The sequence below is a fragment of the Pongo pygmaeus genome, chromosome 1 (assembly GCF_028885625.2).
Source record: "Pongo pygmaeus isolate AG05252 chromosome 1, NHGRI_mPonPyg2-v2.0_pri, whole genome shotgun sequence".
In the NCBI taxonomy this organism is placed as follows: Eukaryota; Metazoa; Chordata; class Mammalia; order Primates; family Hominidae; genus Pongo; species Pongo pygmaeus.
Window position 1 is genome coordinate 82,124,075 of NC_072373.2, and position 24,322 is coordinate 82,148,396.

General features: G+C 36.6%; 1 protein-coding gene across 14 annotated transcripts in view; it reads right to left on the minus strand.

The window, feature by feature from the left end:
- Positions 1–24,322, minus strand: part of DCAF6 (DDB1 and CUL4 associated factor 6) — a 137,898-nt gene that overhangs the window by 104,282 nt on the left and 9,294 nt on the right. For all 14 annotated transcript variants that reach the window (XM_063649213.1, XM_054442531.2, XM_063649210.1 and 11 more), the window contains exons 2-3: positions 18,230–18,291; positions 3,728–3,820 (exon numbers count right to left, since the gene is read on the minus strand). In XM_063649213.1, coding sequence (XP_063505283.1) covers positions 3,728–3,820; positions 18,230–18,291 — 155 coding nt within the window. The remainder of the gene's footprint in view (positions 1–3,727; positions 3,821–18,229; positions 18,292–24,322) is intronic.

Here is a 24,322-nt window from a genome sequence, read left to right on the forward strand (position 1 = left end):
CTCAAGCGATCTTCCCACCTCGGGCCTCCCAAAGTGCTGGGATTATAAGCATGAGCCACACACTTGGCCTATGATTATAATCTTCAAAAAGAAAATCTGACTAATCATTTCTCAAGCTGGAAATGAGAAAGAGTATCACTTTTTCAAATATACATATTCTATTGGAAATCATACATCAAAGGGATCGTCATTTCTTTAAAAATAAGCAAATAAAACAGAAACAGGTCTTTTAACAATCATTCCTTTGGTACCCAAGTGATTATTTTGTATAATGTAAGAGTTAAAATTCTGAATAGTGATCGTCAAAAAGCATTCTACATATACATTATTTCAGGAAATCTTCTCTATTATAAGAAAAGGGGGCTAGGCGCAATGGTTCACGCCTGCAATCCCAGCACTTTGGGAGGCGGAGACAGGTGGATCACTTGAGCTCAGGAGTTCGAGACCAGCCTGGCCAACACAGTGAAACCCCAACTCTACAAAAAATACAAAAACTAGCCAGGCGTGGTGGCACACACTTGCAGTCTCAGCTATTTGGAAGGCTGAGGCAGGAGAAACTCTTGAATCTGGGAGGCAGAGTTTGCAGTGGGCCGAGATCGTGCCACTGCACTCCAGCCTAGGCAACAGAGCAAGACTCTGTCTCAAAAAAGAATAATAAAAAATAAAAAGAAAAGGGTTACTCTTGTAATTACTGACCTAAGAGAAGTAAGATTTGAAAACATCAAGCTTTTTTTGCTAAGCCAGGACAATTAAGTAAAACTTAATGAAATAAAACTACGACCCATTAAAGACAGCCTCAATATGAACTTCTTTTTCGGCTGATAGATGATACACACTTATTTAAATATCTTATTGTTTAAGTGTGGAAAAACAAGAAATAAACAATTTATTCTGTAAAACTGAAAATTTTAAATTAAACTTTGGACTGCCAATACCATGTTTTCACTGATATAAAAATAGCTGTGTACTTCCTCTATATATGAACTCAGAAGCTAAAAGCCAATGAAAATCAGAACATAATCCTAAACTAATTAAAACTCATGTTATCCCAGCTTATCGAATTGTATATCATGAAGCATTTCACTAGAACCTAGCCACTGTTTGTAAACTGATAAAAATCCAGTTTCTTAAACTACTTGGCTGAAGATTAGATTCTGTGAGCCTAAAACAGTAAGTCATAACCTGTAAGATCCAGCTTCAAACAGCCAGCCAGGCCCATTCATATATCACTATATAACCTAAATTAATAGACAAAAATGTTTTAAAACATTTTTAGAAACAAATATAAAATATTAATATTAGAAAGGACTTTAGACATAATGACTCTTTTAATATATGAAGAAAAAGGCTAAGGAAAGTTTAAATAACTTGGTCAGAATGGTAAAAAAAAAACAACATATAAATCTATATATGCCATTATAGTAATCATAATATAATTTTAAAATTTTCATGGAACTCTTCTTCATTCAAAGACCTAAATATTAATGAAGTAAATTTCACATTGCAATAATACCAAGAAGCAGATAAAGGTAAGACTACTGTGCCACTTATCAAATTATTTCCTCTCAGTTCCAAATTTACCCTTCACTTTTATAGATTATGCAATGGGAACTGAGTCCTTCAAGCATTTTTCCTTTGCCAGTTGGCATGATGTTAAGCTTTGTCAGTAAAAAGCACTGAAAGGATAATGCAGGAAAACGGAGTTTGCTTCCTATCTCTAATGCGAGCTCCTGCAACCATGCACAGGTTTTCCAGTGCCAGGGTCTTCCAGTATGGGCAGTTTCCCCAACACCATAGCACCAGAGTCCTGCAGTTTCACCAGGGCCCACCTACTAAATGAACAGTGCAACACCCAACAGCTTCTCCTGCCTCATTTCCCCACGTCCCTAGACATTTTGTAGCATACTACCTCTGATGAGAAACCTCTCCTTAAAAAGTATTTCTCAGTGCTCTAGAGAGAGGTGTTCCAGCAAGTTCCAGAGGGGAATTCCCAACAAGTTACACTAGCATGACATCACAGAGACTTCTCTGCCATCCAGCGAGCCATGACACCCTCTTCAATAAGGTCTAAATCTCAGCACTCAGCGGGGGGGGGGGGGGTTCCTCTTCTTTTGGGTGGTTTATCTCAGTCCAGGGTTAGTGGCGGTTCATAGTATCTGTTATTTCTGTATTTTATAGAGACCTCTTTACTTTTTAGCAGCCAAGCCTTTACTACTCCAATCTCCTGATATAGGTAGTAATTCTTTTTATTACACTTTCCCTATTGAAATTACTGTGTGGTTTCTTTGACTAGAACCTGACTGATACAATCACCAATATACCGTAAAAAATTAAAAGCTAGAGTACATTTTTGGAATTACTATTAAAAGAATAGATGTTAAAAATATCTATTTTTAACATAAAGATATGTTAAAGATATAAGAAATTTGGGCTGCGTGTGGTGGCTCATGTCTGTAATCCCAACACTTTGGAAGGATGAGGTGGGCAGATCACTTGAGGTCAGGAGTTCAAGACCAGCCTGGCCAACATGGTGAAACCCTGTCTCTACCAAAAACATAAAAATTAGCCGAGCATGGTGGCACACGCCTGTAATCCCAGATCCTTGGGAGGCTGAGGCAGGAGAATCGCTTGAACCCAGGAGGCAGAGGCTGCAGTAAGCTAAGATCGCACCACTGCACTCCAGCCTTCCAGCCTGGGTGACAGAGTGAGACCTTGCCACAAAAAAAAAAAAAAAAAAGATATAGGAAATTTAAGACAATCAGAAGAGAAAAATGTATCATGTGAGTTGGGAGGCAGCTAGGAAATATACATATTCCTATTCTTAACTGGAACTTTAAATGATGCGTTGAATGTTTAAGATCTTACAAATTTTAAAATAACTATTTAGTCATATTTCTAAAACAGAAGGTTTCTCATTTAACTGTTATGTCAAGTGTAAAGAACATCACACACTTTCTTTTTATTACAATCAGTCAGCTGTTTATAGCTTTATCATTCAGTATCTAAATTTCTCTGAAACCGTCCTTGTAAAGGAAACATTCTGTGGATAAAATGGAATGCTATTTGAAACAGTAATTAAAGTTACTTGAGAGTTAGAAAATTATTTAATTCTTAGATATCTCTTGCTTTCTAGTGACGGGGTTTATTAGCTTATGGTAATTTTTTTCTTCATTGAAACCATTTTAATTTTCTCAGTACCTCAATAACTATTCACACCACAGTCATTTGGCTGTTTTTGTCTTTAAAAGTTTTAAATGTAAATTTTCTAAAAGACTAAATTTCAAATTTTTAAGAAAATGAAACAATGACCAAAGTTGGCAGCTTTACTCACACTATTCTTAACATTAAAATAAATAACTTTTTAGAATGTTAATATATTAAGGTTATACATAAAAGTAATTTTCTCATTAACTCATACTTTATTTATGGCACATTTTCCCCCAAAAAATGTTATTGAAATAATGTCACTTGTACCAATTTTTAACCATTTAAATAAAGTATATTTAAATTTTCTAGAGCCCAAGGCTGAATAAAATCTTCTATTTCCCTAAGTAATCTAAGAGACCCACATGTACCTAAGAACCTCTAAATTATACAATAAACCTCAGCAAAATAGGGAGGATATTCTATTATAAATGCCCATTCTATGATTGTTTACAATTTCTTCATTTCTGCCTTCTTGATTTTTTTTCTCTCATTAAATTACAGATTTTTTAAACTACTTTACCTTTCTGCTGTAAGGATTACTAATTACTAATTTGGTGTCATCTGAGCCAGATAAAATATATTCTCCAGTGTCATTCCAACAGATTGTATTAACCTAAAAAGAAAGCAAAAAAGAAATATAAGCAAATTGGACATAAAAGAAAATATGCCATCTTTCACTCACCTGGTGGTACAAAATTTTTACCACTAATGAGGTTATATGTTAAAAAGTATTTAACATAGGGGTGTCCAATCTTATGGCTTCCCTTGGCCACAGCAGAAGAAGAATAATTGTCTTGGGCCACACATAAAATACACTAACACTAACAATAGCTGATGAACTAAAAATAAATTGCAAAAAAATCTCATAATGTTTTAAGAAAGTTTATGAATTTATGTGGGACACATTCAAAGCTGTCCTGGGCCTCATGCAGCCCACAGGCCGTGTGTTAGACAAGCTTGATTTAACAGTTGATGTATTAAAAAAACAAGCTTCCAGTTTCCAGTTCCACACGTAAGAAGCTTAGCAGTTGCCACTCCATCCTAACAACAAATAAAAAGTTAACAGACTGTAAAATCAATAACTGATCTTGGATCCTTCAGAGAGGTAAGGACACAGGACAAAATGCTACCCCCTGGATTGGAGAGATGAATAGGTAAACACAAGGAGTCTTGGCTTACTGGAGCACAGACTCATGAGCAGAAACCTCTGTGAGAAACAGGGCTAGGGTAAGAAAACCTGAACTATAATTGATGAATTGTTGGAGGTTCAGAAAGCGTTAAGTCTGAATGTTAAAAACTCCAGGGAAGGCCGGGCACGGTGGCTCACGTCTATAATCCCAGCACTTTGGGAGGCCAAGGCGGGTGGATCACCTGATGTCAGAGGTTTGAGACCAGCCTGACCAATATGGCAAAACCCTGTCTCTACTAAAAATACAAAAATTAGCTGGGCATGGTGGCATGCACCTGTAATCCCAGCTACTCGGCAGGCTGAGACAGGACAACTGCTTGAACCCAAGAGGTGGAGGTTTCAGTGAGCCAAGATTGTGCCACTGCACCCCAGCCTAGGCGACAGAGCAAGACTCTGTCTCAAAAAAGAAAAAAACTCCAGGGAACCCAGTCATGGGGCAGGGGGTACGGTGCAGAGGGTGTTTTTGTGATTTGATTTTAACTTCAGAGCTCAACCAGATTTTCACAATAAATTTCAGATTAAAATCGCCTTGTACATCCAGCAGAGGGAGGGAAAAATAAACCATTTTGGGTATCCCAGAGTACTCTAAAGTTCTTAACAAGATCTGCCCTCAAGAAAAGCTATTTCACCACAGCCTACCCACTGAGGTTTTATTAGAGCCTAACTGACCTAGGCAAACAGAAATACCCAATTCCAGCCTTCCACATTAGGGAAGCAAAATACATAACTCCAGCCTAATCTACTAACCTGTTCCACCTCAGCTGGGAACAGTAGGTGCTGATAATCCCTTGTGAAGCCCATGGTCCAGACGTATAGGCTCTTTAAGTGACAGACACCTAATCATAGGCCTGTAGAACACTTCCTCTCCTCCTACACTTTACCAGTAAATTCCTAAGGACCTATTTATACCATTACTTTTAATAAGTACTTCATGTCCAGTTATTAAGAAAAATTACAAGCCATACTAAAAGGCAAAAATACAATTTGAAGGGATAAAGCCAGCATCAGAACCAAACATAGCAGGACTGTTGGAACTGTAAGACCAGGAATTTGAAACAACTATGATTAGCATGCTAAGAGTTCCAATGGATAAAGTAGACAGCATGTAAGAAGAGATGGACAATGTCAGCAGAGAGATGGAAATCCTAAGAATAAAAAGGAAATGTTAGCAATCAAAAACAATGCAACAGAAAGGAACAATGCCTCTGATGGGCGTATTAGTAGACTAGACACAGTTGAGGAAACAATCTCTGACCTTGAGGATATATCAATAAAAACCTACAAAACTGAAAAGCAAAAAGAACAAAGACTGAAAAAAAGCAAAACAAAACATAATGTCCAAGGAATGTGGGACAACTACAAAAGGCATAACTCATGTATAATGTGAATACCAGAGGAGAAGGAGAAAAGAACAGAATATCTGAAATAATAATGACTGATAATTTCCTCTAAATGAATGTCAGAAACCAAACCATAGATCCAGTAAGCTCAGAGAACAACAATCAGAATAATACAAAAAGAACTACACCTAGGCAAGCATTTTTCAAACTAAAGAAAATCAAAGATAAGAAAAAATCCTGAAAGAAGCTGGAGGAAAAAACATTATCTATAGAGGAGCAAAAGTAAGAATTACACCCAACATCTCCTCAGAAATCATGTAAGCAAGAAGAGTGAAATAGTTAAAGCAGTAACAGAAACAAGACAAAACAAAACCAACCTAGAATACTGTACCCTGCAAAATTATCCTTCAAAACTAAAGGAGAAATAAAGCTTTTCTCAGATAAACGAACACTGAGGGAATTTGTTGCCAGCAGACCTACTTTGCAAGAAATTACGAAAGGAGTTCTTTAAAGAAAAGGAAAATAAACGTAAGTCAGAGACATATATCTACATAAAGAAAGAAGGAGCACTGAAGGAGGACTAAGTGAACACAAACTTTCATTTTACTTATTCTTAATTGAGCTAACAAATTATTTTATTGTTCAAAATAACAGCAACAATGTATTTGATCATCTATGCTTATATCTAGCACATATACAAAAATATGCTTATGAGTGCTTATAAATAAGTGAAATGAATAACAGAAATAGTACAAGGTATAAGATGGAAGATTTAAAATTATTTTGTACTCACACTTCCTGTGAATCATTATAATGTTATTTGAAATAAAGTGGACTTAGATTTGTTGTACATGTATAGTGAAAACTTTAGGGCAACTACTTAAAAAGTTTACAAAATAAGTGTAACTAATAAATACTAAGGAAGGAGCGGAAAAAAACTATATGAAATGCTCAATTAAAACCACAAAAGGGCCAGGCATGGTGGCTCACACCTGTAATCCCAGCACTCTGGGAGGCCAAGGTGGGTGGATCACTTGAGATCAGGAATTAGAGACCAGCCTGGCCAACATGGTGAAACCCCATCTCTACTAAAACACAAAAATTAGCTGGGTGTGGTGGCAGGCACCTGTAATCCCAGCTACTCAGGAGGCTGGGGCAGGAAAATCACTTGAACCTGGGAGGCGGAGGCAGCAGTGAGCTGAGATTGAACCACTCTACTCCAGCCTGGGTGGCAGAGTGAGACTCCATCTCAAAAGGGAAAAAAAAAAAACAGAAACAAAAAAAAACACAAAAGGCAGAAGAACGGAAAACAAAAACAGGAACAAGGAACAAAGACAAAAAGCAGAAAACAGTAACAAATATAGGAAATATTAATCCAACTATACCAGTAATCCCTTTGAATGTCAATAATCTGAATTAAAAATTATTATTATTATTTTTTTTTTGAGACAGAGTTTCACTCTTTTGCCCAGGCTGGAGTGAACCAGCACGATCTCAGCTCACTACAACCTCCGCCTCCTGAGTTCAAGCACTTCTCCTGCCTCAGCCTCCCGAGTAGCTGGGATTACAGGCACCTGCCTGCCACTATGCTTGGCTAATTTTTGTATTTTTAGTAGAGCCAGGGTTTCGCCATGTTGCCCAGGCTGGTCTCGAACTCCAGACCTCAGGTGATCCACCCACTTCAGCCTCCCAAAGTGCTAGGATTACAGATGTGAGCCACCATGCCTGGCAACTTTTTTTTTTTTTTTTTTTTTTGAGATGGAGTCTCGCTTCATAGCCAGGCTGGAGTGCAGTGGCGCTATCTCAGCTTACTGCAACCCTCCGCCTCCCGGATTCAAGCAATTCTCCTGCCTCAGCCTCCCAAGTAGCTGGGATTACAGGCATATGCCACCATGCGTGGCTAATTTTTGTATTTTTAGTAGAGACAGAGTTTTGCCATGTTGGCCAGGCTGGTCTTGAACTCCTGACCTCAGGTGATTGCCCACCTCGACATCCCAAAGTGCTGGGATTACAGGGGTGAGCCACCGTGCCCAGCCTAAAAATTAAGACAGAGACTGTCGGAGTGGATCAAAAAACAAGATCCAAATATATGTTGTTTACAAGAAATCCATTTTAAATATAAAGATCCATATGGATTAAAAGTAAATGGATTGAGAAACATACATCATACTAATACAAATCAAAAGAAAACAGGAGTAGTTACATTAATTTCAGACAGACCAGAGTTCAAAGCAAGAAAAATTATCAGGGAAAAAGAAGGGTATTTCATAACGATAAAGAGGTCAGTTTCCCCAAGACAACATAGTTTCCCAATCCCTAATATGTATGTGCTTAACAACAGAGCATCAAAATATGTGAGACAAAAACTGATAGAACTAGAAAGAGAAACAGATGAATCTAGTATGATACCTGGAGACTTCAATTCCCTCTATCAGAAACAGACACACCTAGCAGGCAGAAAATCAGTAAGGACACAGTTAAACTCAAAACCATCAATTATCTGAATATAATGGACATTTATAGACTACTTCATTCAACAACAGCAGAATATACAGTCCTCTAAAGCTCACATGAAACATTACCAAGACAGACCACACTTGAGGCCTTAAAATACACTTTACCAAATTTAAAAGAATAAAAATCAAACAGTGTCTACTCTTAGACCACAATGGAATTAAACTAAAATCAGTAACAGAAAGATAACTGGAAAATCCCAAAATACACACAAGTTCAAAATAACACATAGGTCAAAGAAGAAATCTCAAGAGAAATTTTAAAAGATTTTGAATTCAATGAAATCAAAACGAGGCTAATTAAAATCTGTGAGGTGCAACAAAGTAGTTCTCAGAGGAAATTTTACAGCATTTCTGAAATCCAAAATGCTTTGAGCATCATGTGGCACTCAAAAAGTTTCAAATTTTGGAGCATTTCAATTTTCAGATTTTCAAATTAAAGACACTCAACCTGTAGAAGATTCCCTGCTAATATCAAAAACAAGGCAAGGACGTCCTCTCTCACCACCAGTTCATTTCAACACCATACTTTAAGTCCTAGCTAATGCAATAAGACAAGAAAAGGAAGGAAAAGTATGAAGACTGGAAAAGAAATAAAATGGTCTTTGCAGATAACAAGATCATCTATATGGAAAATAAAATTTTAAAAATCTTCCTGGAGGCCGGACACAGTGGCTCACGCCTGTAATCCCAGCATTTTGGGAGGCAAAGGAGGGCGGATCACAAGGTCAGGAGATCAAGACCATCCTGGCTAACACGGTGAAACCCCATCTCTACTAAAAATACAAAAATTTAGCTGGGTGTGGTGGTGGGCACCTGTAGTCCCAGCTACTCGGCAGGCTGAGGCAGCAGAATGGCGTGAACCCGGGAGGCGGAGCTTGCATTGAGCCGAGATCGCACCACTGCACTCCAGCCTGGATGACAGAGTGAGAATCTGTTTCAAAAAAAACAAAACAAAACAAAATAAAACCCTCCCAAAACTAATAAGTGATTGTAGCAAAGTAATAGAATACAAGGTTAATATTAAAAAGTCAATTATTTTCCTAAATACCAGAAATGAACAAGTGGAATTTGAATTTTAAAACACAATACCATTACATTAGCACTCCAAAACATGAAACACTTAGGTATAAATTGAATAAAATATGTATAAGATTTCTATGAGGAAAATTATAAAACTCTGGTAAAAGAAATCAAAGAATTAAATAAATGAAGAGCTATTCCATATTAATAAATAGAAAGATTCAGTATTTTCAAGATGTCAATTCTTCCCAACTTGTTCTATAGATTCAATGCAATTCCTATCAAAATCTCAGCAAATTATTTTGTGGGTATTGACAAACTGATTCTAAAGTTTATAAGAGATGCCGAAGACTCGGGCTAGCCAACGCATATTAAGGGAGAAGAACAAAGTTGTTCTTCTCAAGCTCACATGGAACATTTACCAAGACAGACCATATTTGAGGCCTTAAAATACACTTTAACAAATTTAAAAGAATAAAAATCATACAGTGTCTACTCTTAGACCACAATGGAATTAAACTAAAATCAGTAACAGAAAGATAAGTGGAAAATCCCAAGATAGCTAACACTACCCAACTTCAAGACTTACTATAAGGTGCCTGTAATCCCAGAACTTTGGGAGGCCAAGGCAGGCAGATCACGAGGTCAGGAGTTCGAGACCAGCCTGGCTGGTGGTTCGAGACCACCCCGCCTCTACTAAAGATACAAAAAAATTAGCTGGGCATGGTGGCGTGTGCCTGTAATCCCAGCTACTCTGGAGGCTGAGGAAGGAGAATCACTTGAACCCAGGAGGCAGAGGCTGCCGTGAGCCGAGATCGCGCCATTGCACTCCAGCCTGGGCAAGAGGCCGAGACTCCATCTCAAAAAAAAAAAATAATAATAATAATAATAAAAATTTTACTGTAAGGCTACACCAAATAAGACAGCGTGGTATTGGCAAAAGAGCAGACAAACAGATAACTAAACAGAATTCAGAGCCCAGAAACAGATCCACACAAACACGATCATCGGACCTTTGACAAAGGAGTAAAGTCAACACAATGCAGATAGTCTTTTCAACAAATGGTGCTGCTACAACTGGATATTCACATGCAAAAAATAAAAATAAAAATAAAATCTAGACACATAACTTACACCCTTCACAAAAATTAATTCAAAATAGATCACAGACCTAAATATAAACACAAAACTATAAACCTCTGAGAAGATAACATAGGAAAAAAACTCAGATGACCTTGGGTATGGTGATAATTTATTAAGTACAACACCAAGGCAAGATCCATAAAAGAAATCATTGATAAGCCTGACTTCATTAAAATTAAAAACTTCTACCCTGCAAAAGACAACGTCAAGAAAATGAGAAGACAGGGAAAATACTTTCAAAAGACACATCTGATAAAGTGGTGTTATCTAAAATACATAAAGAACTCTTAAAACACTACAATAAGAAACAATCTGATTAAGAAATGAGCCAAAGGCCATAACAGGCACCTCAGCAAAGATACACAGATTGCAAACAAGCATATGAAAAGATAATCCACATCCTATGTTATCAGGGAAATGCACTACATATCTATTAGAATGGCCAAAATAGAGAACACTGACATCATCAAATACTGGCAAGGATGTGGAGCATCAGGAACTTATATTCATTGCTGGTGGGAATGCAAAATTGTACAGTCACTTTGAAGGGCAAATGGTGATTTCTTATAAAAACTAAACGTACACAATACAGCATGTTCCTTGGTATTTATCCAAAGGAGCTGAAAACGTATGTCCACACATACACCTGCACACGAACGTAAACGTATGTCCACACAAACACCTGCCCACAAACGTTTATGGCAACTTTACTCATAACTGCCAATTTTTGGAAGCACCTAAGATGTCCTTCAGCAGGTGAATGGACAAACTGTGGTACATCTACAGAATGAAGTATTTATTATTCAGCTCTAAAAAGAAATGAGCTAGAAGCTATGAAAAGATAGAGGAAACTTAAATGTATATTACTAAGTGAAAGAAAACCAATCTGAAAAGGCTACATACTATGTGATTCCAATTATATGACATTCTGGAAAAGGCTTAACTATGGAGACTATAAAAAGATCAGTGGTCATCAGGAGTTCGGAAGGTGGGTGATAAATAGGCAAAGCACAGAAGATTTTTAAGGCAGTGAAACAACTCCACGTGATACTATAATGGTGGATATATATCACTATACATTTGTCCAAACTCATAAGATGTCTGAAACCAAGAGTGAGCCCTATTGTAAACTATGGACTTTGGGTGGATTATGATGTATTAATGTAGGCTCATGAAATATAGCAAATGTACCACTCAGGTGGAAGATGTTGATAATGGAAAATGCTATGCAAGTATGTGGGCAGGGGATATATGAGAAATTCCCATACCTTCCTCTCAATTTTGCTATGAACCTAAAACTGTTCTAAAAATTTAAAAATAAAGTGTTAAATATTGACTGTCATTCAGCAAACACAATGTTCTGATATTTTACAATGAAATGTCTGAGCCATTAAGTTTCACTGTGTAAATTTACTTATTTGAATTTATTTAGTGTTCACAGGCATAAAACCAAATCACCTAAAATAAAACTAGAAAAACTTATTACAAAACTACAGTAATCAAGACTGTGTGGTACTGGCAAAAACAAAGACATACAGATCAATGTAACGGAATTAAGAGTTCAGAAATAAACTCTTCTATTTATGGTTAAGTGATTTTTTGACAAGAGATCTAAGACCATTCAATGAAAGAAAAGTCTTTTCACCAAATGGAGCTGAGACAACTAGATAATTGCCATCAAAAAAAAACAACAACAACAAAAAAAACCTTGGACCCCTACTTTATACCATATAAAAATTAACTGAAAATAGATCAAAGATCTAAACAGAAGAGCTAAAACTATACAACTCTTAGAAGAAAACAGGTATAAATCTTCACGATCAGTGATTAAGCAAGTTTCTTAAATACGGCACCAACAGCCCAAGCAAACAGCAAAAAGAAATTAGACTTCACCAAAATTAAAAACTTTTGTACATTAAAGGACACTATGAAGGTGAAAAGACAACCCATAGAACGAAGGGAAATATTTGCAAATCATATATCTGATAAGAGTCCCAGAATATACAAACACAACTCAACAACAAAAAGACAAACAATCCAATTAAAAATAGGTAAAGGATTTAAATAGACATTTCTCCAAAGAAGATATGTAAATGACTCATACCTTCATATGCACATAGAAAGATGCTCAACATCATTAGTCATCAGGGAAATAAAAACCAAAATCACAACAAATTACCACTTCACATCCACTAGGATGATTATAATAATTTTTTAAACAAACATAAAATAAGAGTTGGCAAGGATGTCAAGAAACTGGAACCCTATATGTTGCTGTCAGAAATGTAAAATGGTACAGCTTTTTGGAAAACATTTTTGATACCTCCTCAAAAAGTGAGATATCAGTTTACCATATGACCTAGCAATTGTGCAACTAGGTATACAGCCAAGATAATTGAAAACTTACAACACACAAAAATCTGTACACAAATGTTCACAGCAGCATTATTCATAATTGCCAAAAAATGGAAACAACCCAAATATCCAACAACTGATGAACAGATTAAATGTGGTATATCTGTACAATGAAATATTTATTCAATCATAAAAAGGAATGAAATACTGACACATACTACAACATGGATTAACCTTGAAAACATTACACTAAGTGAAAGAACCCTTACATTAACAGCCAATATTGTATGATTCCATTTATATGAAATGTCAGAATACGCACATTGGTAGAGACAGAAAGTATTAGTGATTGCTAACTGCTAAATAGAGGGGAAATGGTGACTGATAATTGGTACTCTTTTTCAGATGATAAAATTAGAGGAATTAAATAGTGGTGATGGCTCCACAACCTTACAAATACACTAAAAACCACCGAATTGAACACTTAAGATGGGTCAATTTTATAGTATGTGAGCATATCTAAATTTAAAAAAAATAAATGTCCACTTTTAGTCAAGATGTCAGTACATGGACCAGATTTATCATCATGCTTGTAACAACTAAAAAACGGCAAAATATACATTTTTTAAGTGTACAAGAAACATTTACCAATAAAGACGACATTCTGGGCCACAAAACAAATCTTAATATATTTAAATAAAGACTACAAGTCATTGAAAGTATGTTCTCTGACCAAAATGGAATTAAATCAGAAATCATTAACATAAAGATACGCTGGAAAACTAAGAAATAACAGATGGCCATAGAAATAACAGATGGTCAAAGAAGATTTTACAAAATAAATTAAAAAGTATTTTGAACTCAGTGAAAATAAAAATGCAACATATCTCAATTTATGGATTACAGCTAAAACAATATTTAGAAGAAAATTTACAGCACCAAAAAAACCTCTATTTTAGAAAAGACAACGGTCTCATATCAATGACCTCAGCTTCCACTCAAATAATTACAAAACAAAGAGCAAATGAAACCCAAAGTCTGCAGAAGACTCAAATAATAAATATATTTGCAGAAATCAATGAAATAGAAAACAGAAAAGCAATGGAGACAATTAATGAGACCAGAGGTTGGTTCTTTGAGAAGACAAAATTAACAAGCCTCTAGCCAAACTAATCAGGAAAACACATGGAGAAAATATTACCAATATCAGTAATGAGAAACACAGTAACATACACTACAGATTCTACAGATACTTAAAAACATAAGGGAATATTATGAACAATTATATGTCAATAAATTCAACAATTTACATAAAATAAATTCAGTGAAACACACCTATTAAACAAGGTTCACTCAAGACATAGATACCCTGAATAGTTTATTTTTACTAAATAAATGGAATTATAGTTAGACATTTCCCAGAAAAAAAAAGACACTTGGCAAAATCCAGCAATGATTCATGATGATAGCTCTTAGCAAGTTAGTAATAGAGGAGAACATCCTCAACCTGACAACAAGCATCCATGAAAAAACTGATGATATCATACTAAATAGAAAGAGACAATGTTCTTAGGGTAAGCACAGCGGCTCATACCTGTAATCCTAGCACTTTGCTCTGGGAGGTTGAGGTGGGAGGTATCACTTGAGCCCAGGAGTTCAAGACCAGATGGGCAACATAATGAGACCCCACCTCTACAAAAAACAAACACATTTGCCGGGGTGCTGGCAAGCACCTATGGTCCCAGCTAACTCAGGAGGCTGAGGTGGGAAGACAGCTTGAGCCCAGGAGGTTGAGGCTATAGTGAGCTATGATTGTGCCACTGCACTCCAATCTGGGCAACAGAGGGAGACCCTGTTTTCCTTCTAAGATCAGAACAAGACAAGGATGGCTGATTCCACTCCTTCTATTCAATCTTATAGTAGAATACTAACCAGTGAAATAAGTCAAGAAAACGAAATAAAAGGAATCCAGACTAGAAAAGAAGTAAAACTATCTTAATTCTCAGATGACTTGATTATTTACATAGAATATCCTATAAAATCTTAAGGAAAAAAAAGCTACTTGAATGAATATAAGAGTTCAGGAAGTTTCCAGAATACAGATGAATATGTAAAAATTAACGGGGCAGGAAATGTAACCACAACATGATACTACTAGATGCCTGTTAGAATGTCTAAAAAAAAAAAAACTGACCACACCAAATGCTGGTGAGGACATGGACCAACTGGAGTTTCTACATACTAACAGTGGGAATGTTAAACGGTACAATGACACTGGAAAACAATTGGTTTCTTAACAAGTTAAGCAGGTACCTACCATATGTGACCCATTCATTCCACTCAAAGGTATTTATCAAAAAAGAATAAAAGCATATGTTCATACAAAGACTCTACACGAATATTCATGGCAACTTTATTTGTAATAGTCCTCAACTGGATACAACCCAATGTCCACTGACAGGTGAACAGATATAAACATTATGATTTATCCATACAATAAATGCTCCTCAGCAATAAAAAGTAATAAATTATTGATACACTCAACAACATGAATCCCAAAATAATTGTTCTAAGTAAAATTTAAAGTAAAAAAAGCCAAATGAAAAAAGGATACATAGTCAATGATTCCATTTATTTAAAAATCTAGAAAATGCAAACTGATTTATAGTGACAGAATAGAGATCACTGGTTGACTGGGGTTGAGGGTGATGTGTAAGGAATGAGAGGGCACATGGGCAAACTTTTTAGGGGATGATTGATATTTTATCATCTTGAATGTGGTGATGACTTTGTGTATGTTTACATGTGTTAAACATATCAAATAGTACACTTTAATTATGTACAGCTGATCATATCTCAATAAAGCTCTTAAAAATACAAAAATTTAAGCACAAATCTATGGGGTAATTCACAAAAGTAATTAAAGTTATTATATAATAACAAAAAGTAATTAGGCTGGCAACAGTCTTACCAGCCGAAGTGAATACTAGAAAACATTTGTATAAACCTTGAAAACTACAGAGTGGGTGGGGTGCAGTGGCTCACACCTGTAATCCCAGCACTTTGGGAGGATCACCTGAGGTCAGGAGTTCGAGGCCAGCCCAGCCAACATAGCAAAACCCCGTCTCTACTAAAAATTCAAAAATTAGCCAGGCATGGTGGCGCAGACTGTAATCTCAGCTTCTCAGGAGGCTGAGGTACAAGAATCACTTGAACCCAGGAGGTGGAGGTTGCAGTGAGCTGAGAGTGTGCCACTCCACTCCAGCCTGGAAGACAGAGTAAGACTCAGTCTCAAAACAAACAAAAAACTACAGAGTGAAAATAATGTCCAACCTAGAATCCTGTACCCACTCAGATCACCAATGAAGTACGAAAGCAGAGAACAAAGGTATGTTTAAACTTGCAAAAAATGTTGGGCCAGGAACAGTGGCTCACACCTGCAATCCCAGCACTTTTGGAGGCCAAGGTGGGCAGATCACCTGAGGCCAGGAGTTCAAGACCAGCCTGGCCAACATGGTGAAACTCAGTCTCTACTAAAGACACAAAAATTAGCCAGGTGTGATGGTGGGTGCCTGTAATCCCAGCTACTCGGGAGGCTGCGGCAGGAAAACTGCTTGAACCCGGGAGACGGAGGTTGCAGTGAGCCAAGATTGCACCACTGCACTCCAGCCTTGGTGACAGAGCAAGACCCCATATCAAAAAATAATAATAATAATTAATCTAACACATAATATACTCTTCGTCTCGTCAATGAATAATTCATAAAGTGCCACATCTGTTTCAGGCATTCCTGTTGATACTAAATTTAAACAAGAAATTTGTGAAGGTATTTTCTTGGTCCAATATGCCACGGCAGGGGGGCAAAAGTGTAGACTATGAACAAATAAATTGGTTTGTTAATTATAATGCCAGATAGTAAGCACTATCAAAAATAACAATAATATAAGGAGAAAGATACTGACCAGGCGTGGCATGCTATTTAATTAGGGTATTCAGGGAGTGCTGCTTTGGTAGGCAACATTTGAAAAGAGAGCTAAATAAAATGAGAAGGTAAGCTTTACAGGTAAGTGGGAGAAGAGAATTCTAGGTATAAGGCATAAAATATACAAGGCAGAGGTGTCCTTGGATCATCTTTTGAACAAATAGCAATAAAAAGACATTTTAAAACAAGGAAAATATGGACTATATATTAGATAATACCGAGAAAATAGTCAATATTATGAAATTACCTAATGGCATTTTGGTTATATAAGAAAATGTCAATCGCTTTTTAGGCTTACATATAAGGGTAAAATAATATGATATCTTCAGCAAAGCGGATCTTCAGCAAGGTGGATCTTCAGCAAGGTGGATGGGGGAAGAAAATAAAATAGAAAAGAAAATATGGCAAAATCTTGATAATTACTAAGTCTAGGTGACAAGTACATGAAAAGTACATTTGAAATTTTTATAATAAAAATTGAAAAGAGCTCTGTTTTGGATATGCTAAATTTGGGATGCCTATTAGACATGCAACTGGACATGTTAAGTAGAAAGTTGGATATATAAACTCGGGGAAGAGGCAGAAGTCATGTTTTCTTTTTTTTTTAGCCATAGGACTAGATAGGGTCATTTTGAGCTGGAGAGAAAAGAGGGTGGGAGGTAGCAGGACAGAGTCTTCGTGCAACCAACACATGAAGGAACATATGTGGAGGAGTCAGCTAAGACAGAGAAGATGTAGCAAGTCAACGGACTGAAATAGGAAGAAAACCAAGCGAGTATGGTGTTAGCAAAAGCCAAGAGAAAAAGTATTTCAAAAAAGAGGATATGGGACGGGCACGGTGGCTCATGCCTGTAATCCCAGCACTGAGAGGCCGAGGCAGGAGGATCATGAGGTCAAGAGATCAACACCATCCTGGCTAACACAGTGAAACCCTGTCTCTACTAAAAAATACAAAAAAATTAGCTGGGTGTGGTGGCGGGTGCCTGTAGTCCCAGCTACTCAGGAGGCTGAGGCAGGAGAATGGCGTGAACCTGGGAGGCAGAGCTTGCAGGGAGGCTGAGCTTGCAGTGAGCCGAGATCGCGCCACTGCACTCCAGCCTGGGCAACAGAGCAAGACTCTGTCTCAAAAACAAAAACAAAAAAACAGTATGAAAAAACAGAGGATATGTTTGAGTGATATGTCTAAAGTTTCTAAGAAGTCAACACTACATTTGCAGACATGAAGTCACAAAAGCAGTTTCAGTACAGTGAATGAGATGGAAGCCTTTCGATAATATTAGAAAACTCATCTGCACTTTAAAAAATCTTGCATACACTCTTCTAAATTCAAAATATAATTTTATATTTTAATGTAAAACTTTATTCTCCCATTTTATTATAGTCACAATCCTTTCTGGGAGGATTGGGACATTTCATCAAACACTTAAACACTTAGTATATCAAAGCCCTTCAGAGTCGAGAATTAACTATTACTTACACAACCATCATGCACATTAAGGGTTGCTTCAAGTTTTAATCTTTGGATAAATTCTCTTCTTCCTGTTTAAAAAGAAAGAACAAATTAAATCACACAAATGCTGAGAAAAATATAACACAGAAATTAGGAGCCTAGGATCTGGCATGAAAAGTAAATTCATGCTCTAATTTCAGCTCCACCATTTATAAACTGAGTGATACTGGGCAATTTAACCTCCTCCTAAGACTCAGTTTCCTCATTAGAATACCTCTACCTCATGCAGTTTTTTGTCTGTTTGTTTTTTGAGACACAGTCTCGCACTGTCGCCCAGGCTGGAGGGCAGTGGCACGATCTCAGCTCGCGGCAACCTCTGCCTTCCAAATTCAAGCAATTCTCCTTCCTCAGCCTCCCGAGTGGCTGGGATCACAGGCACACAGCACCACGCCCAGCTAACTTTTGTATTTTTAGTAGAGACAGGATTTCATCATGTTGGCCAGGCTGGTCTCAAACTCCTGACCTCAACTGACCCACCCGCATTGGCCTCCCAAACTGCTAGGATTACAGGTGTGAGCCACCACGCCCAGCTTGTAGTTATTTTAAGGACAGAAAGGGCTTAGCACAGTATCTGGACCACAATAAACACTCGTACATTTCTTCATTCATTCATTCAACAAATATTTATTGAGTACTCACTCTGTGTCAGGTAAAGTATATTTTACAGTGGTAAAATAAAACAAAAAGATTTCTGCCTGCTTATGAGAGGAGAAAAACAATAAATAATCGGTATAAGTGCTATAAGTTAGTATAGTGCTATGCAGAAAAATAAAGCAGGAAAAAGAGATAAAAGATGACTGGAGGTAGGGAGTAAGGTTTTTAATTTTAAATAGGATGGCAAACAGAAATAGTAAGTACCAACTATTTTTAAACATTTCTCAATTTCAGAAATGTTAAAGTTAACATTACAATGATGAAATCTGGCATTAAAAATCAGCATAAATGTCCACCAATAGCAGAATAGTTTAAATACTGCAAAAACAGAGTAAGTTCCTTCTTTGAAAAAGAGAAATCTGTCCCTTTAAGGAATGAATCATCTTTACCAAACAGATCAAAAAGCATGTTTATTCAGAAGCTGTAATGAAAGAAGGCTGAATTTACGACAAAGAACAATAATTAAGTAATCAGGCTGATGAGATCTCTCATAAAATCGTATCTGCCTATACTTTCTGTATACTGTCACAAAGGGCAGATTTCTCTATTGCACTTTCTTGCCATTCCATGTCAAAATCAAGAGCCTCTTGAAGCCAATTTGTTTTACTTCTTTCTCCATGTTATTTAACTGGTAAGATGGCTAGGTAAAGGATGAACACATAAGTTAAAAAAAATTATGGATAATTATGGGGGCTTTTATTTTGGGGAGGGAGATGCTCTATGGTTTCTAAACTTACTGAAATAAAACAACCTAGAGAAATTCAGTAACATGTTTTCATGAAGTAGGTTGTACTTTAGATAAGTAACTTTTCAGATCTGATTTTCGCTTGTAAAAACATTCTAACTTCAGTAAAAAAGATAAATTTTTAAAAACTCATTTCCTTTTGGTCAAAGGATTGGTAATCTCATTGAGTTACAGGAGTTAAGAAACAAAGTATTCAAATTAACAATATGGCAGCAATTAAAACTCATTAAAATATTAAAGTATTGGAAACTTTGTCAAAATTTTAAAACCTGCGTTTGAAAACATGGCTCTAGCCATTTCAGTCTGGAGAAAATGGTGGCAGAACCTAAGAATAGAAGATAAAGTAAGCTGTTTTAGCAAGAACTCTTATATATGACGTTTGCACATTAGAACATGTATAGAGGCATAATACATTGTGGTTAAATAGATAGCTTTTGAATGACATTTTTATATATGACTTTGGAGATAAAATTTATTGCATCATCCAGACATCTCATAAAGTGTGCTTCTAGAGCAAACTAGCAAAAACATCCACTACCCTTTTAGTAATTAAACGTAATACCAAGAAATAGAAGCTAAAAGCCACCATAAAATAAGAACGGTACCTTAATAAAACTGAGCTTCCTTAAATTAAAATTAAAATAAACTCACATCTGAATGCTATTAAAAGCTGTGAAGGGTCTGGCCTATTTGCAAGGTAACCAACTGGACTGCTACCTTTCTTGGATGCTAGCAAAAGACACCAAACTCCTAAGTCAGAGGCAAAAAATTTACTACTCATGTATGGCAAGCAGTATGAGCTTCAGGTTCATATTGGTTTTTCTTGTCCTCCAAGTCTCATAGGGCAACTTGAAGATGCCTGGACAGATGCTGTGCATATAATGGGTTTTAATCACAGCTGACGAATCTTGAACTTGGGGAACCCAAATCTTTTATCAAGCAAAACTCCGACCTTTATCCCTAAGGAGACATTATTAAACTGAACAACAAATTTGTCCTTGGCTCAAGAGGCTCTCAGTATTCCAGTGTTGGGTGCAAATATATATTTAGAATTGTTATATATTCCAAGGCTATTCACTATATAAACCTCACTGAGAAGACAGTCCAGAACAAAACGACTAGTGCCTCTGCTCCCAAGATGTTCAGAAATCCAAAGAGCTATGAAGAATCTTCTCCCAAGAATTACACACTTGTTATGGATGAACTTACCATTGTGGCTTCCAACTCAAGTCTTTCTGTACCTCAGGCTGCCTCTTATAATTCTGACTCTACTCTGGCATTCTTTTATATTAATAGGTTATAAACTCCGTAAGAACACTGCTTTATTGACCCATGTATTCCAAATACCTAACACAGTGCCTGCCTCAAAGTATGCATTCAATATACGTTTGCTGAATCAGTGAATAAATGACTGGGATCATGATATTCATTCTGTTCTGGAATCTGTATTACCACTCAATAACACATGGTGATTGCTGGGCGTGGTGGCTCACACCTGTAATCCCAGTACTTTGGGAGGCCGAGGTGGGTGGATCACCTGAAGTCAGGAGTTCAGGACCAGCCTGATCAACATGTCGAAACCCCATCTCTACTAAAAATACAAAAATTAGCCGGGTGTGGTGACGGGCACCTGTAGTCCCACCTACTCGGGTGGCTGAGGTAGGAGAATCGCTTGAACCTGGGAGGCAGAGGCTGCAGTGAGCTGAGATCGTGCCACTGTACTCCAGCCTGGGCAAGAGAGTGAGACTCCATCTCAAAAAAATAAAATAAAATAACACATGGTGAATGTATTTCAATGACAATAAATATACAGCTATTGCTCATTTTTAATGGTTGTGTAATCATTAAACCATTAAAGAAATTACAATTTTGTAATTTATTTATTCACATACCTATCTCCTTTACTAGACTAGTTGAGAATTATTACTTACAGAGATGGTTGGGGCAAGAAATGTTGGAATTAGGTTTAAATATCTGACTTGAACATACTACACTTAGGCTGGGCAAAACTTATTTTCTCAGAGCCTTAGTTCTTACTTGGGGGTGACAAACTCTACCAAGGAGAGACAAAACACAGAATTATTTCATCCTTGGCACAGCACAGGACAGATGACTGCTAGTTAAGAGATTCAGAGATCCAGATATGAGAGGCTCAGCAATCACCAGACAAATACAGTGTAAAAAGGTCTCCAACATTATAATCAGACTGTCTGAAGTCAAAGTGAAAGAGTGAATCCTAAAAATGGCAAGAGAAAAAACCATCTAAAAACAGTTAAAAAAAAAAAAAAAAGGACTAAGAAAGTCGTTATGTAATATTAAAGAGACCAATTCAGCAAGAATATGTAACAATTCTAAATACATATTTGCACCCAACAGTGGAGTACTGAGAGTCATAAAACAAGTATTACTAGACCTAAAGAAAGAGATACACTGCAACACAATAGTGTGAAACTTCAACACCCCACTTACAGCATTATACAGATCATCTAGACAAAGAATCAGCAAAGAAACACTGGACTTAAACTGGACTTTAGACCAAATGGACTTAACAGACATTTACAAAACATTCTATCCAACAACTGCAGAATATACAATATTTTCATCAGCATATGGAACATTCTCCAAGACAGACCATATGTTAAGCCACAAAACAAAGTCTCAACAAATTTTTTAAAATTGAAATCACATCAAGTGCCTTCCCAGACAACAGCAGAATAAAACTAGAAATCAATACCAAGAGAAAATTTACAAACCTTACAAATACAAAGAAATTAAACAACATGCTCCTGAATGACAATAGGGTCAACGAAGAAATTAAGACAGAAATTTTAAAAAATGTTTTTGAAACAAATGAAAATGGAAACACAACATACCAAAACCTGTGGGATACAGCAAAAGCAGTGCTAAGAAGAACATAGTAATAAATTCCTATATCAAAAAGGAGAAAGATTACAAATTAATAATCTAAGAACGCACCTCGAGGAACCAGAAAAGCAAGAACAAACCAAACCCAAAACTAGCAGAAGAAAAGAAATAAAGATCAGAGCAGAACTAAATGAAATATGGACTCAAAAAAAAAAAAACCACAAAAGGTCAATGAAATGAAAAGCTGGTTCCTCAAAGAGATAAAAAAAATTGATAAACCACTTTCCAGACTAACCAAGAAAAGAAGGGAGAAGAGCCAAATAAAATCAGAAATGAAAAAGGAGACATTACAACTGATTCCACAGAAGTACAAAGATCATCACAGACTATAATGAACCATATACTCATAAACTAGAAAACCTACAGGAAATAGATACATTCCCAGAAAAACACAACCTACCAAGATTGAACCAGAAAGAAACAGAAAATCTGAACAGACCAATAATGAGCAGCAAGAATTAATCAGTAATTTTTACAATCTCCCAACAAAGAAAAGCCCAGTACCAGATGGCTTCACAGCCCAATTCTACCAAATGTACAAAGAAGAAGTAATATCAATACTCCTGAAACAATTCCAAAAAATCAAGGACAGCCCTCTCCCTAACTTATTCTATAAGGCCATTATCACCCTGATAACAAAACCAAAGAAGGACACAAAACAAAGGATACAGAATAAAAAGAAAACTACAGACTAATGAACACAAATGCAAAAATCCTCAACAAAATACTAGCAAACCAAATCCAACACCAAATCAAAAAGATAATACACCATGATCAAGTGGGTTTTATGCCAGGAATGCAAGGATGGGTCAACATATGCAAATCAATAAATGTGATACATCATATCAACAGAATGAAGGACAAAAACCATATGATCATCTTAATAGACGTGAAAAAAGCATTTAATAAAATTCAAGTCCCTTCATAAGAAAAACCCTCAGTAAACTAGGCATAGAAAGATCATACCTCAAAATAATAAAGGCCATATATCATAAACCTGTAACTAACATCATACTGAATAGGGAAAAGTTGAAAGCATTCCTTTAAGAACTGGAAGAAAACAAGGATGCCTACTTTCACCACTCTTCAATATAGTATTGGAAGTCCTAACCAGAGCAATCAGGCAAGAGAATGAAACAAAAGGCATCAAAATTATAAAGGAAGGAGTCAAATTATCCCTGTTTCCTGATGATATGATCTTATATCTAGAAAAACCTAAAGACTCCCCACAAAAACTCTTAGATTTGCTGGGCACGGTAGCTCATGCCTGTAATCCCAGCACTTTGGGAGGCTGAGGTGGGCAGATCACCTGAGGTCAGTAGTTCAATACCAGCTGGCCAACATGGTGAAACCCTGTCTCTACTAAAACTACAAAAATTAGCTGGGTGTGGTGGCACATGCCTGTAATCCCAGCTACTCAGGAGGCTGAGGCAGGAGAATCACTTGAACCCAGGAGGCAGAACTTGCAGTGAGCTGAGATTGTGCCATTGCACTCCAGCCTGGGCAACAGAATGAAATTCTGTCTCAAAAAAAAAAAAAAAAAAAAAAACTCTTAGATTTGGTAAATGAATTCAGTAAACTTGCAAGATACAAAATCAACATACAAAAATTAGTAGTGTTTCTACACACCAATAATGATTCAAGATGAAAACCAAATCAAGAACACAATCCCATTTACAATAGCTACAAATAACAAAAAAAAAAAGGCCAGGTGTGGTGGCTCACGCCTGTAATCC